Genomic DNA, 16,473 nt, shown 5'->3' with positions numbered 1-16,473 from the left:
CATCCCAACATTTTGCAGTATTCTATAGGAAAACATTTCTTAAGAAAAACACCACATGTTTTTCTTGCCACGTTATGTAAATTTTCTCGAGAAACAATCACCAAAAATGGTTTTGAACTGTTCCGAGAATCATTCTATTTTGTGTGTTGCTAAAGGGATATCGCCTTTGTCTAACAGACTTTATCAGATAATGGTTTGATAGCAGAATTGAGAGAATTTCTACAAAAATCCTATGGGAGATGCTTTTTATCGAGGTTTCATGTGCTTCTTGTGATTATCTGCATATTTCAATCTAATTTCTTTCCCATGTCTCATCCGATTTTCACAATTTCCCATTGAGACTTTGCTGGTATTGTTACATCCATTGAGGAAAGATTCTTTTGAATATTGGCAACCAAAAAGGGATAGAACAGTGAGTAAGGGTGGAGGAGTATTGCTAAATGTCAGCCATGCGCAGATCTTTTTGAATTTTCTCTGTATAAATGTTCTTGATTGTGTGAGGAAGATACATTTTCTAGAATTTTCCCTCCAAACTCGCAACATCCACCGTGTTTATTCTTTTTGGGGCAAAATGTAACAATTTTTTTTTTGGTGATGAAGGGTCACATTGATAGATATTTTCATGAATTTTTTCTTCTTTTTCATTTATATGCAAATATACCCGTTCCAGCTGGAAGAATTACACGACCACCAAGTCGTGGTGAGGAAGATGTCTATGGACGTTGCATACAATTTTGTATGGCTCTCTAGTTACAACGGATAGACCTATCAAAGCGCATGATCATTTCCTCAACCGAATGCTTTTCCGAATTACAAAAAAAAGACACTCTCTCGGACGCGCAACAAGCAAAGCTCCTTGGCCCTGTATGTGTTGGGAGCTTTTTTGCGCTTTGTACATAGCATTAGATTTTATGAAGGTGGTGGAGGAACTCTATATTTTCCTCGGAGTTCATTTGCTCTTTGACCATATGGATGAGGTTTTTGGAGGTTTATTTGGGGTTTTTGGGGTTGGATTTGAGAGGGTGCGATAGTGCATGAGATTTAGAATGATTTTTCCATCAATCTCGATCGATGCAGACCTATCTCGGTAAGATATATGAGGCAGGTCGACACTGGCTTTTGCCTTCACTTCACCATCTCACACATATCACTGACAGAGAGCCAGCAACAAGCCATACGAGTTGCTATACTGAAAAGTGATATTTTTATGTAAAAAAAAAAACTTTTATTTAATACCCCGCCACAACTCAACTTGTACTTTGTTGAGAATGTATCGGAAAAGAGTGCTTTAGTGTAGGTTCTCTTTTAGTTTGGGCACTTGGGCTTTTTCCATTGGACTGAGTGAGATCAAGCTATGTCGAAGTACGAGATGCCATACCTGACTACTACATAGGAAAATACCCATTGTGACTCTGCTACTAAATATGTTTTCCAACATTGTCAGTCGCTCAGTGAGTGTGGCCGTGTTCGCAGCTAAAATTGGAAACGTGTCGACATAAAGCGAAAAGATATTGTACTTTTAAGCACTTGAATACTTATCCCAAAATATTTCGTACAACTATTGCTTACTGTTGATCCTGGTTTGTTTTTTTGCGCAAAAAAAAATCAGAGAAAAATAAATTCGAATACCGAAGGTATATCGTAGCAGGAAAATCCGAGGACAACACGTTAAGCGAAAAATCCGGCTCAAAGGTGACCACTTGAAAGGCGTAAAAAAAAACAGGAGACTGCTTGAAGTTCATATACGCGAGGACTATCCTTTGGCAATTTAAGAACTTCCAACAATCAAAAATAATTCCGAACAAAGGTGTCAACCTCTGCGTTTCGCGCAAAACAAATCCTGAAAAAAAAATAAAATCAAAACTCCCTCTTTGGTGAGAGATTTGTGCGGTGAACTAGGAATCTGATTCCCAATCTAAAACAGTCAAATTTAAAATTCAGTGAAACTCTTCCACAGTCGAGAGACGGTCGTCGAAGAGGACAAAAGTTTCTGCTTAAAAAGAACTATATAATACTGTGCTTCAAAATCAACGGAGAATCATCCAAATTGTGATACTTTGATATTCTCTCTGACGGCGATTTTTCCATAGTTTTTTTGTTGTTTTTTTTTATTCAAACAATTCTCCAAGGAAATTGCTAAATTGATTTGGAAATTGACCCAACTGCAAAAGAGATATTTACACAGCTAGAAAAAAAAACTCTACGAACACGAAAAAAAGCGCCGTTTCGACGTAACAATTCTCAAGAGCGACAAGAGCTTTTCGAGTAAAAATTCTCTGTAGTCTCGGTCTTTGCCTGACAACTACAGGGTTTTCTTTTTCGATAAATAATCATTACACAATACTATTTTTGGCCTGAAACACTCTGGATCACGAGCAATTTCGTGCTGGGGACACACAAGTTGGAATATAACAATAAAATTTTCACATCAGAGAGAGAAAAATCTATTTGAAAGTGAGTGAAAAGTTTGTAAATTTCGCTGGAGTTAACGCTAAAACAAGTGAATTTCCTTAATGATCAAGTAAAAATTAATTGTGGACATACGGCTGAAAGGAAAAGCTTTTTCTTTACAAATTTTTCTTTTGCATTCCACTGACGAGCAAATTCCTTTTCATCCAACCTCTCTGTACCAATTGCCAATTCAATTGGTCAGTACATCGTCCTTTTCTGTCTCAAGCGGCGGACACAGAAACATAGATTTCATGATATCGGCCTGGATAAATCCCTACAATGAGAAGGTGAGTTTTACATCCCCCAAAAAAGTGATTTATTTTTTGTGAAATTACCTCGAAAAAAAAAGAACAACTGTGCATTTGTGCTAGAGATTGCAATCTTTTCACTCTTATCGCTGTGATAGTCCCATGAACACCCATTTAGAGCGTTTTAGAAGCTTCCAGATGGTTCGAAAGTTCCCGTGACTTGTGCGATGTTTTGTAATCAGTGTTTTCTTACCAAGTGAGAGTTATTTTTGCGTTAGAATTATTACCATTTTTTGGAGCTCTATTGTGCTGGACTTCTAAAAAAAAACCACTATTTTTCAAGTGAATGTTTTATTTATAGAAAACGAAAACATATTTTCGGATATTTCTGGACACAAGTTATTTAAAGCCCAATATTTATTCATAGTGCATAAATATAAATTACGCAAAATTATGAATTCTCTAATATTTAGGCGTTCTTTATGAGAAAATATTAGGTTTTGAAAATTTTTATTGCCATATGTTAATTTTAATTAGTATAATTACTTCTCATGTAGTTTTCTCTACCCTTCAACAATATCGATGTGAAATGTAACAAACATTTCAATGCATTCAATAAATCAAAAAATAGAACTTTTCAATTTTAGAAGCTTTTCTTTTAGGATTTAGAAAACATTTTGGAAAAAAGGTTTTACCAATAAAGTGATTTGATTCCGGATATTACGAATTAACTATTGCATTCGGTTAAGGTTTTTGATTTCAAAAGTTTTTTTTTTGCAATTTTTTTTGTTCTTGAAAAACATTTTAGTTTCGAACGTCTATTGGCAGTTTAATAAATTTGATAAAAGCAGTACAGTTTCAACAGAGCAAAATCTTCTGTTTTTGTTTTTTTTTTCTCTTTTTTTATTGGAATTTTGCGTATTCAAAGAAAAGTTCAAACATGTTTTTTACATGATTGGCATATACAACCTGAGAAAGAGCTTTTCCAACGTTTTGCTCTGGAGGTTGGTCACCAACGCTAAGACGGCAGTGGACGCTGAAAACTAAACGGGATCTCAGTTAAACGAAACTGTACCTCGAAAGCATTGTTGATGAAATAAATCGTATCATAACCTATTAGCACCCTATTTTGAACTACATATCCCTATTTCGGATATAAAGTTTGATTTATATTAATAAAAAAAAACAATGTCACTTGCATTTTATTAGGTACATTCAGGGGCCTTCCGACATTTCATTTTTCCATACGTTTTTGCATAGAGGCACTGAAGACTATTGGCAAGTTTTTTTCTAAAGAGAATTGACTTATCAGTCTGATATATTTCGAAATCGTGCATTAAAAGCTATCTAAAAATACATATTTCATAATGTTCGCCAAAATTATACAAGAACTACGAGCAAATTTGTTTAAATCGCGGTGCAATAGCTGCAAAATTTTTACAAGGAATAGTGAAAAATAGCTTCACTTTTTATTAGGCTTGATGGGCCCCTTGATGAAATTTCCAATAGACATTTCCTGACGAACAGGTATTCATTCGACCATAACGTCTTAAATAGGCTCAGGCTGATCCTCGCGAATTTAGATTGTGAAATTTGGCAGCAAGGATTTACCCCAAATTGTCATACACTATAGATTTGGGATTATCGATTATAGGTCCTTTGTATTGATTCCTGAACGCATTAGTAAAAATAAAAGGATCAAATTGATCCAAATTTGATTCTTTTGCAAGGGATGGATCAAATTTCGAAATCTGAGTTCACATTTATGATAACAGAATATGTTAATTTGATCTATCCTTTGCAAAAGGATTATTTTAATCCTTTTATTTTTACCAGTGAACCTAATCGTTCACTGCTAAATTTTACTAAATCGATTTGTTAGAATATAAGTCGAATATGTAGATTCTTTGCGAAATTCGTTTTCTCGTTTTTCGGATAGTCCTTAATACCCTTTACCTTCTCTGTGAATTTTTAATACAGGAAAGTTAATTATACCCAAAGTTATAAGGATTTAAAATCTTGAATGTCCTATAAACAGAATTTAAAATCTCAGCTTGAAGTTGCAATGTAAAGCTGGCTATTCGCGACTTATTCGTTACATAGTCTGAGCCGTCGAAATATTCTCTAGGATCAACCTGAATCTATTTGGACGATTTGAACCCTAACTGATTTTAATTTAGATCTTGTCTATTTGTATAGATTATTCATTTAAATGATTACTTGAACAAATCAAAACTTTTCGGTCTCAAAAGCTCTCCTCAAAAATCCAATATTTTTGGGAAATACTATAATTCAAATTGAAATAATTTAATTTTTATTTATTCAACGTTTATTGGCACTTTTTGCATAAAACAATAATAAAATTACATTAAGTTTTCGATGTTCATTATTTCGGGAAATCAAAGCTTTTTGATTGCAAAAGCATTCTTCCAAATAAAAAAAGCATTATGGAAAAGTTTTCGGTTATTATGGTGATTTTATTCGCATATTTATTGCACATATAAATCCATTTCCATTTCCACTCAATAATAATATTTACGCAAAAGTTATTGAACATTTTTGTATTTTATTCTTTGTTAAACTGAAGCCTAATAGAAAAAATATTTAAATTACTTTCAAAATAAAATTTACATATGAATAATTTAATTTTAATTTGAATATTAATTGAAAATTAGTGTCTTGTTTTTGATTATTGCAATGTCTAATAATTTTATAAATGTTTATTTTTCAATTTTAAAAACTTAGTTCATTCCTTCGTGACAGCTTTTTGCTTTCGCAAATATTTTTCGAAATATTGGCAATAAAATAGCTTTATTTTGGGTATTACGTGCTAATAAATGTTTATCTTTCCTATAACAATAAAATTTCTCTATTCAGACTTTTAGTATGAACTTTTAAAAATTAAAGGTTTTACTTGAATAAAATATTCCACATATCAAGAAATTATTCTTCAGATATCGATTGTTATGAATTTTACTCTTACCTATAGCAATATTTATGATGAATACATTAAGTACATTGTATGTTGATTACTTCGTAAAAACAAAGCTTATTGCTGTCTTAAGCATACTCTAAAATGTTAGAATATTATTTGCAAAATTTTCATTAATGGTATAAGTTGATTTTGAGTGAAATATTTGTTGGTATAAGATTTCATAAATTTAAACAAAATTCATAGTTTTCCTATTACTTGTACTAAAAATTTTAAGAAGCTTCTTTTCGAAATAATTTGGCACTGAAGGGTGGATACTTTCCCCTTTTCATCATTAAAATAATAAAAAAAAGAACATAAAAAAATAACAGAATATAAGTTTAAAATTAAATCTGGATTTTAATTTTGTTTAATAAGATTTTTCAAAATAATTGAGAATGTGTTTTTTGTTATTTATTTTAGAATTTTTGCAATTCAATCAATTTTAGTTAGACATTTTGCTATATAAAGCAATAAACTGGAACATTATTCAAATAGTTGTTCAGCGACGGAAACTTAAAAAAATTTTTAAACTTAAAAAATAAACATTTTTTTAATAATTTTGTAAATAATTAAAATTTGTATTTCTTTTATGCAATATGTACTTTAAGCAATCAAAAACAAGATATTTTAGAAGAGCTTTTAAGTTTTCTTTTTGAAATTTTCTAATTTCTGAAGATTTATAGGTATTTTTAAATAAAATATTATTACTTAGACAATACATCAGCGGTGTAATCTTGTTCACAATTATTAAGAATAGAAAAAAAAACAGTAAAAGCAAAAAGGAAAGCAAATTTAAAATACAAAGAGATTTAAAAAGAAACATAACTCATTACAAAGAAATTAAAACAATATAAGGAAAAAATTTAAAAAAAGAAAAACAAAAGGACAAGAGATAAACTTAGGAGAAAGCGTGTTACCTTCGGACGACTCAAGCTTCAAACGGTTTATTTTCTTAATGTTTTTTTCTTTAATTAATTTGGCCCAATATTATATGTATATTCATAGCTGGTCCAATGCCTCAAATCAAGTAGGGGAAAGTACTCTCCCTTTGAACGTTCATGTCTTCGAATAATGTGAATTTTCTTTTAGTTTTCCTGAGAGACTTACACATTTCTATTAAATATTCGTTGGCTTTTCATCAATTGTTGATAATTCTGTGATGATTTATAGTGTAAATCTCTTACGAAAAACAAAAGAAATTCACATTATTCGAAGGCATGAACGTTCGAAGGGAGAGCACCTCCCCTATCCAAAAAAGAACCATGGGTTAAATCCATTAAAAATACAGGGAAAAGTACTCTCCCTTCGAACGTTCATGCCTTCGAATAATGTGAATTTTCTTTTAGTTTTCCCAAGAGATTGACACATTTTTATTAAATATTATTTAGCTTAATCTCTTAGAAAAAAATAAAAGAAAATTCATATTATTCGAATGTATGAACGTTCGAAGGGACAGTACTTTCCCCTAAAGAAAATCAGTTGTCTGAAGCTTGAGTCATCCAAAGGTACGCGCTGTACCCTTTTTCTTTAATTTAAAGTACAACTTGATATTTTTTAGTTTTACTGTAGAATCACATTGACAATAAAATGCTCGCCGTAGCCTCATCGTACTTCGTTAATTTATTCATTTTCATTGCAATTCTTATGCAAATTTTCCATTGCCGTATTACCTTATCTCATACTCGGTGGCACTAGGTTAAAATAATATAAGAAAATTAAAGAAATAAAACGAAAATTCGATAAACGGTGAGCAAAAAAACTATGATTAATTTCTCGTACAGTTTTTTTTTGCTCACCGTTTATCGAATTTCCGTTTTATTTCTTCAATTTTCTTACAATATTTTCACCTAGTGCCACCTAGTATGAGATAAGATAATACGGTAATCGAGAATTTCCGTAAGAATTGCAATGAAAATGCGTAAATTAACGAAATACTGTGAGCATTTTATTGTCAATGTGTGTCTGCCCTTACTTATGAGCTTATCGTAGATTGAACTGAATTTATGGATAAATTCTTATGAATTATTTTTCTTAAAATTGATGATTTATTTTTTATCCCAAATTGCGTATTAGTATATTAATTCAAAAAATAGTTTTTGAAAAATATATTCAGTACAGAGCAATTAGAAAACGATATTTTATCTACTTTATTTTCTTCTATTACTCTTCTAAATTCTTTACTACATCCTAAATTATTAATTGAGGTAGAAAATATTATTTATAACTAAAACATTTAATTTCATAAATCATTTTAAATAGTTGGAAAGGAAAAGTTTAAAGTTTTCAATGGAGAGGAATATAGGAAGAAATATAAACTATTCGAAGCTACAGTGAGTGCAAAGCATGAAAGCCTTCCTCTATAAGTTATTTAATCTCAATATGCAGGGACATTTATGATTTTTCCTCATTAACTTGGAAAATTTCTCATACCATTTCCAAGTTTATTTTACAATGAAGAAAATTTTCCGTATTGCCCAACATTAATGATTTTCTCTAGGTCACCCTTTAGATCAAAATCTGTTGTTTCAAATAAAAAGATGTTTATGATCTTTTCTACGGGGAAAACAAATTTACAAAAAAAAAAACTATAATAATGTTCTTCCGGTTAATTTAGTTGAGTCACAGCTGTTTTCCAATAAAATTTCTAACCATTATGGTACCACTTAAATTCTAGATATTACTGGCTACTTCCGAACATTCTAAAGATCTAAAACCTATTCCAAAAAGCCATTTGATTTGTTTTCAGTGTGCATGAGTGAAAGGTTTAGCCTCAGATTGTTGCGTGAATTATTCCCGCTGCCACACTCTTTAAATATTGCGCAGAGATATTTCAAACGTGTTAATGTGAATGGTATTTGAGAGAAGAGGCAACAAAAAGTGAGTTAATTGTTAGTGAAGAAGTGTAGTAGATGATATTGGTGGAATAAAAAAAAAAGAGAAATATCTAAAGAAGAGAAATTAAAAAATTTGTTCCACCGATCAAGCAATTAGTTGGGGGATTTGATTGAAAGTTTTTTATTTCAATTTTATTTTAGCAAAAATCCATATGTTTGGTTGTATGAAGGCAAAATATACACCAGGCAAGTTTTGTGGTAGAAATGAGACTCTACTTTTGGGGCGCCACCGTGTCGCTCAATGGGTGGTTCAACTGATGGGCGCCGAAAGGGGGGTGGTGGGCGCAATGGTTAGAACAGGAAAACCTTTAAAATGTGTGTTAGAATGCTCAGTTGAGAATTATAGAGAGAAAAAAAACCCAGTCAAGATCACACAGTGTGTGCTTGTGAAGAAAAACAATAAATTCTCGCGATATTTATAGGCAAGTCTCAGCTATAATTAGTTTCACATCACCCTCTCCTAACTCCCAACAACATCCCAAAGACTCATATTATATACATTTTGGCGGCAAGTGCAGAGGAAAATAGTGAAGATTCTTCGTCACCCACTCTCGCGGGGACACTTCATATTTGCTTTAGCCATTCAGCATTTTTTTGCTACACTTCTTAACACCTCAGCACTGTGACGGTTTTTTTTTAATTTCTTTATTTATTCTTAGGAAATAACACAGTGACAAATCGTTTGTCAACCCAAAAACCTTCTTGAGGGTGCCATCGGATCATTGGCATCCGGAAAGTTACACATAATGTATGCTCATGGTCTCTCTCTGAAGCTTTTCTGGCAAAAGGGGTAACAATATCTGAAGATTCTGTACTAAAATCTGTTCTAAAAGATTTCATATCAAGATAAACACAACAATTTTTAAAAAGATCTTTAGACTATACAGTAGAGTCTCGCTAAAGGCCATCGCTCTATAGTACACAATTTATCGACCGTTGATTTCAAAACACTGATTTTATGTTAGGTTATGTTTTTTGTACGCAACACGCATAATTATTTTAATATTTTTGGCAAACTTTATTGAGTAGTTGTGATAATTGTGATCCATAATGAAGAGAGCGAGGACAAGTACCACAATCGCAAAGAAAGTGGAAGCCGTCGAGCAATTTCAATACTAAAAGTCGTTGATAATTTTAAAAAATTACATGGACTATACTGCGACCCAAGTGTCAAATGTCAAATCTGGAACCAAATATGGACTATAACGAGACTCTACTGTACCTTCAAATTTGTTTTCAAAAACCGATTTATAGGGTAAGATGAGGTAATTTGGAATCATGTCTAATTTGGAACTTTGAGACTTCCTAACAGTTTTAGATGGCATAATGAAAAAAACAACAAAGATGTGCTCTCGAATGTAGAGTCTTGTACTTCTTCGTAGTTTTTTTTTTGTGTTTGACCATCTGAAATAGTCATAAAATCTGAAAATTCCAAAATAGATAAGGTTCCGAATTACCGTATCTTACACCATTCCCCTATTAAGATCTTTAAAGTTAAAACGAGAAGTTTCTTTAAGATTTTGTACTAAAACGAAACAAACTTCCGAATATGAAATGCTCAATGCGGTCCCTAGAGAGGTAGGAATGAACTTAACTCTTCAAAATAATATAAACTTTTATGTTAGTTTGTAGTATTCCAAATACTGCTTCATTATTATTTAGTTCAGAAAAGGAAATCCTTAATTTTAGTACTAAATAATACTAATTAACTTACAAGCTTTCTTCTTCTAAATGATAAGTCTGAATTCCTGACATTTAATACTAAACCTACCAAGACCCGGTCAACGTGACCGGTTAAAAATTAACACTTAAAAAAATTAAAAATTTTAATTTTAATTTAAACGACCAAAAACAGTGAAAAATATATTACATGCATATTTTAAGAAATTCATAGAGTTTGATAGTGACATTGTACCGTTTAAATATGTGTTAATTTTTAGCCAGTCACTTTGACCGGATCTTGGTAGGTTTAGTATTAAATGTCAGGAATTCAGATTTATCATTTAGAAGAAGAAAGCTTGAAAGTAAAATTTTAATTTTTTGCTCTTTTCCAAGACAAATTTGTTGAGTAGTCTACCCTACCGCGGTTTGTCATTTGACCGAAAAACGACCAAAAACGATCGGTAGGTTTAGTGTTTAAAAAGGTTACAATTTGTGGTTCTAATGCTATTAGTAGTCTTTAACTCTTCTTAATAAAAATATCTAAAATTTGGTTTACAAATAAATGTCCAAATCTATGTCTTCGAAGTTAGTCTCAGCGCTAAGAATTTAGAATTTAGAGTAAGATTTTGGCATTCAGGTTTTAGGTTTTCGGAATTTTGACTTTCCGAGACTTTGGTTTTTCTGAAATTTGACTCAATCAGGATTTCGGCCCATTCGGGATTTTGACATTCAAGGTTTGGATTTCGGGATTTTGACTTTTCCGGACTTTGATTCAATCGGGATTTCGACACATTCGGGATATTGGTTCTTTCGGGATTTTGGCTTTTAGAGACTTTGACGTTCACGATTTTGACTTATTCGGGATTTCGAACAAATTCGGGATTTTAGCCATTTAAAGATTTTTGCTTTTCTGGATTATAACTTATTTGGAATTTTCTCTTTTTGTAAAAAACTTTTCCCTAATAATACTAATAAATTATGTTCCTCTCTATCAAAAATTTAAAATTATTGTTCGAAAAAATAAAACTAGGGAATCGAAATTGAGGTTAAGTTTGCTGTTATATATTTCTAAAATTACTGAAGACTTAATTTTCTAAAAGCCAATGGTACTTGTCAAATTTTTTTTTTAAATTAGATTTTATTATAAATTAGAATTTACATTAAGTTGAAACTCCAAACACTTTTTTTACAAACTGTTAAGGAATTAAAAGTTTGTTTAAAATCGAAAAATAAGCATATGGCACCAAAGTATCAAGTATTGTTGAAAAATTACTTAGCAAACTGAACCAAGAGAGAGGATTCTGCGGCTACTTTTGCAAGAAAAAAATCTAAAACTAATAAAATGGAAAAAAGATTCCGCTGTATAGAAAACTAAGATTTTTAATATTCAATAAATTATAACTAAACCAAAAGAATCTCATCTTCTATTTTAGACATTTTTGTCCTTTTTATTTCCTTAAAAATTAAGTTACTAAAATTTCAGTTTTATGTGTAATAAACTTTTTTCACACTCGGAAACGGTTTTTTTTTAAAGAAATAAAGATCTGAAATTCTAATCTCAGCTAAAACAACTAGCCTATATTTTTAAAGGTCCAAACAAATTCTCTTAACTTTTAAATGATTTGAACCAATTTAACGAATAATTCTTCACATTAAAAATATTCAGCGTTTGTTTAATATTTATGTAGTCACGAATAGAAGCAAATCATGCTGATTTTTTTTTTTTAGAAATCCAAAGTATTTTTTCAGCGATAAGTACCCCCTCTCTATGTCACGTAAAACTTCACACGAGTAATTTTCACCGCACTTCTCATCCATTCTATTCCTGTCTCAAGCATATTGCAAATCATTTGATATGCTTGACCTTAGATATTATTGAACTTTCGCAGTGAATACCATTAACATATTGCAATAAAGTATTTTTTGCTGCTTCCTCTGGCCACCGCAATTCTCTTTGGTATGGCATTGGGTGAACTTTCTGCGATTCGCGGCCCAAGTTCTCGGTGAAAAGACGCTGTACACAGCAAGTTTGTTTAAAAAAAAAAAGTGGCCGAACAAGAGAAGAAAAAAAAAGAAGACCACACTCATGATTCAACGATAATTTAATTTAGCAATTTATTCTTCTGCCACTGTATGTGTGTTGAGTAACAAAATTATTTTTCATGTGATAAAATTCACCCGCGATAGCAAATGTGGTGAGATACATGGGACTGAGGAGTGCGAGAAGTAAAAAAAAGTGTGGTGATTCTTTTTTTTTTCGTTCACACACTCTCAATTTATGGCGATTTACGATAATAAATGGGCGAGTGATATACTCAGAAAAAATGTTGGTGAAAACTTATGATTTACATTAAATGAAATAGTAAAATTCATACAAAAGGCTATACACTGATTATTTTTATAAAATCTCCTTGAGTGATTCATTGCTGAGATAGTATGTCTTCAGTATCTGTTATAATCTCTCCAAGTGTGTCCCGACTAAAATGTAAATATTTCTGCAGAGCTATGTTCGATTGTTCAAAGTTTCATGACCATGTCACATATAAGATGAATATTAAGATTAATACTTTTTGAACTGCGAGAATTCCAACAAAGGATAGCAAGTGTTTTATCTTGCCTCTCTCTTGTGTTTCGCTCGAAAACTGTCCGAATCACAGTTGGCACGCATGGAAAATTGCTCGAATTGCCTGTAATACGATTCAGAAAGCATTTAATACGATTCAGAAAGCAATTAATACGAACAGTAATACCTTACTCATCGTATTACTCCACTAGAGTGTACTCTTTCTAACACACGTGATATTTCATTTGAAATTTTGCATACTATATACCTCTCTCTTCGGCTTTTCTTAATATTAATATTAATCTTATATGTGACACCACGGTCAATTTCGAAAATATGCATTCTTAAGCCCCTGACACATCTTTTAGATCGGATAAATTTCATGAAATCAAAATTAACATCCCTCTCTCTCAAATGTTTTGCATAAATCTATCTCAATTTCACACTCGACAGTCGATTAAACTAAATTTAATTTGGTGTGATGTACAAAAGAAGAAGAAGAAGAGTATGAAAGAGTAAGAGAGACATATGCAAAACTTGTGAGTAGAAAAGGGATGAGAATTTCGGTAGAGCCATTAATTTGAAAATATTGTGGCTATGGTACACCTTCTCAATTTACTGAAATTGAATTAATCGAAGTATTATCTCTCATACTTCCTTTTCTTTTGTTGCATAAGTTATTATTTGACAGAGAAAGACAGTTGCATATGATTTCAGTTTAAAAGAGTTAGAAATAAAAATTAAATCAATTGAATTTCAAAAAATGTATTAGATGTCCTAGCGCTATTATATTTTTTAATTGCTATGGCACACTTTTTAAATCAAGAAAATTTCATGAAGTCAAAATTGGAATAACTGATCTTTCTCATACGTTTGATATATGTCTGTCTCATTCTTTCGCACTCTTCTTCTTCTTTTAAACATTACAAGAAAATGAATTTAGCTCAATTGAATTTGGAGTGCGAAAAATGAGTTAGACATTATGCAAAATGTGTGAGAAAAAAGATAGGAGAAAGTGGTCTGCTTTTGAATGCGGAAGCCTTTGAATTTTTCAATTTTTCTATTATTTATCAATGCAAAAATTTTATTTTGTCAACTAAAACTGATACTATATTAACTATTTTCTATTAATTTCGATTAACAAAATGGAATTTTAGATTTGAGAAATAAGAGAAAAATGGAAGCATTCAAAGGCTGCCGCGTTCAAAGGCAGACCACTTTTCCCTATGTAATGCCTCTGGCATACCTTTTAGATCAGAAACATTTCGTAAAATCAAAATTCACATCCCTTTCACTCTCTCAAGCGTTGCAGATATGTCTATCTCACTCTTTCGTTTTTAAAATTAGATTAAACTCAATTGTTTTTTTTTATGACGTTCAAAAGAAGAAGAAGAGTCCGAAAGAGTGGGATAGAGATATGCAATATATTTGAGAAGGAAAAGGATGTAAATTTCAATTACATGAAATTTACCCGACATAAAAGATGTGTCAGAGCTATGAATTTTGATTTCATTAAACTTCTCCGATCTAAACTGTGTTCTGGAGCGGCCGGATCCATAATTAAATAAACTAGTTATTAGTCATATTTTCATGTCACTCTATAAGTTAAATTTAAAAGCGGTTTTCAACCAATTTTAACAAGTATAATTCAATAAATTAGAACAATAGAATACAACAATAATTTTTCCGAGTGTACAAACGTTGAAGATTTGAAGTGTACATTCAGGCCTTATTTACCACGGGTTGCGGTGCAAAGTGCGAAAGACGCGGTAAATGAATTGCGTCAATTGTGAAATTGACATTTGTGCACATCGGAATTTTTCCCTTCTGCAGCCTTGTATGTGCCACTTCTTCTCTTTTTTTCCAACTTTTCCACCACACATATTTGAAAAAAAAAATTAAAAAATAGAAAAAAAACATATTCCGTACTAAGCATTTTTCACAATTGCGTTGCACCGCATTTTTCCTGCCATTTTGCCCGCCTCCGCGGAAAATTCTTCTTTCCCGCCAAAGGAAATAAGCAAATCTCCAAGCAATTTTTCATCACTCTGACACACCGGTTATATGATTTTCTGACGAAGGAGGAAAATGACTACGAAACCAAGATGTGTGTGTGTGATTACAACAATGATGATAATTTTAATTAATTAACTGTTGTCATTAATTTTAGTAATGATTTATACTTTTGCGTTCTTCTCTCCTAGTTCACTTCAGTGGAATTTTTGGCACGTAGCACCTTTTTATCCATTGGCAAATTAATGTTTTTTTTTTCTGCTGATTTTTGCGTCTTTTATTCCAATTGGGGCTGTTTATAAAATGGAATTTTTGCAAATAAAATCTAAGTCAAGAACCTTCCACACAAAGTTCAACAAATATTAAATTGTCATGGACAAATGCGATGATTCGTACAGTACGGTCCACTGTATCATTTATCATCTGAATAAATTCTCTGTTGATTTAGGATGCTGAAAAACCCTTGAAATGGAAGGATTTAAAATATTTGTCAAGAATAAAACCTTCAATATCCAGGCATGACCCATATTGTGAATAACTCTGAGATTACTGTCGGCTTTTTATATTACTAAACATTTGGAAAATAAAAATTTTTATTGAAAATCATTAGTGATTTCCAGAGGTATGATACAGTTGCTGCATTTATTTTTGGAAATGGGACTCAGTGTTCAGTCGTTCGTACATGAGCAACTTTAATCTATTTTTAAACAAAAACTGTACGAATAAATAATAATAATATGTTAATTATTCAAATAAAATAGAAGAAAAAGTTGATATTAATTTATGCAAAACATTTCCATGCAATGAATCTATTTGTGTTTATTGATGTGTTCTCAGCTTGTCCTCTGCTCAATGATATATCAACTAGAAAGTATCAATACCATTGATACTTATAATCAAAAAATATAAAATGGATTTTTACACGCTGACATATAATTCAGTCGAGATAGTTTTCTATTTGTATATTTCTTCTATTTTTCAAACAATTTCCAATATTATTTTTGAAAATTTTAACAGGTTTTCTAAATATTCAATTCAATTATTGAATTCAATATTCTGAAAGTTTGAATTTTTTAAAATTACATTTTTTTTTAAATAAGGCAAAATGAGGAAATTTGGAACCATTCACAATTTGCGGCATTTGAGATTTTCTCATTGTTTCAGATGAGCAAAGAGAAAACAAAGACCGCGAAATAGAATAAAAAGACGACTAAGAAGAAAAGGAACAGCTTCTATTCCTTTTGAATCTCTAAAACAGTGAAAAATCTCAAATGTCCCAAATTGTAAATAGTTCCAAATTACCTAATTTTATCCTAAGTTTAATAATACTGGGAATATTTATAAATAGTTTTTTTTAAGACTTCGATTTAAAAATAAATTTATAGATATTTTTTCAATTTTTTAGGCTGAGTTTTATATTGATTTGCTTTACCTTTTCAAAATAAATACAATGATAATTCGTTTTAGTTTGAAAATTTTGAAATGTATTTTGAAGAAAAAAAACTGGGTTGCATTAAGAAGAAATATGATTAAAAAAGAAATATGATTTAAAAGAATTGAAAACTATGTACTATTGTACGTTTTTTACTACAGAAGCATTTATGCTAGCTTTTTAATTTCAAAAATAAAATACAAAAAGCAAAGACACTCACCAGTTAACCATAAAAC

The 16,473-nt window shown here is 31.1% G+C and overlaps 1 protein-coding gene and 1 long non-coding RNA gene across 3 annotated transcripts in view; one reads left to right on the top strand and one right to left on the bottom strand.

Moving 5' to 3' along the window:
• LOC129804849 (uncharacterized) overlaps positions 1 to 1,247 on the bottom strand; it is a 64,371-nt gene extending 63,124 nt beyond the window's left edge. Inside the window, exon 1 of the long non-coding RNA XR_008752025.1 lies at positions 1,080 to 1,247. This is a non-coding gene — a long non-coding RNA (uncharacterized LOC129804849). The remainder of the gene's footprint in view (positions 1 to 1,079) is intronic.
• Positions 1,248 to 1,441: 194 nt separating this feature from the next.
• Positions 1,442 to 16,473, top strand: part of LOC129804848 (terminal nucleotidyltransferase 5C) — a 72,190-nt gene continuing 57,158 nt past the window's right edge. The window contains exons 1-2 of one of the 2 annotated variants that reach the window (XM_055852505.1): positions 1,442 to 1,692; positions 1,958 to 2,738. In XM_055852505.1, coding sequence (XP_055708480.1) covers positions 2,703 to 2,738 — 36 coding nt within the window. In that variant the 5' untranslated portion in view covers positions 1,442 to 1,692; positions 1,958 to 2,702. Of the gene's footprint in view, positions 2,739 to 16,473 lie in introns of both variants that reach the window. The other variant, XR_008752024.1, reaches the window with a different exon arrangement.

The sequence above is a fragment of the Phlebotomus papatasi genome, chromosome 2, assembly GCF_024763615.1.
Source record: "Phlebotomus papatasi isolate M1 chromosome 2, Ppap_2.1, whole genome shotgun sequence".
Lineage (NCBI taxonomy): Eukaryota > Metazoa > Arthropoda > Insecta > Diptera > Psychodidae > Phlebotomus > Phlebotomus papatasi.
Note: the sequence above shows the minus strand (reverse complement) of the source record. Positions and strands in the feature narration are given on the sequence as shown.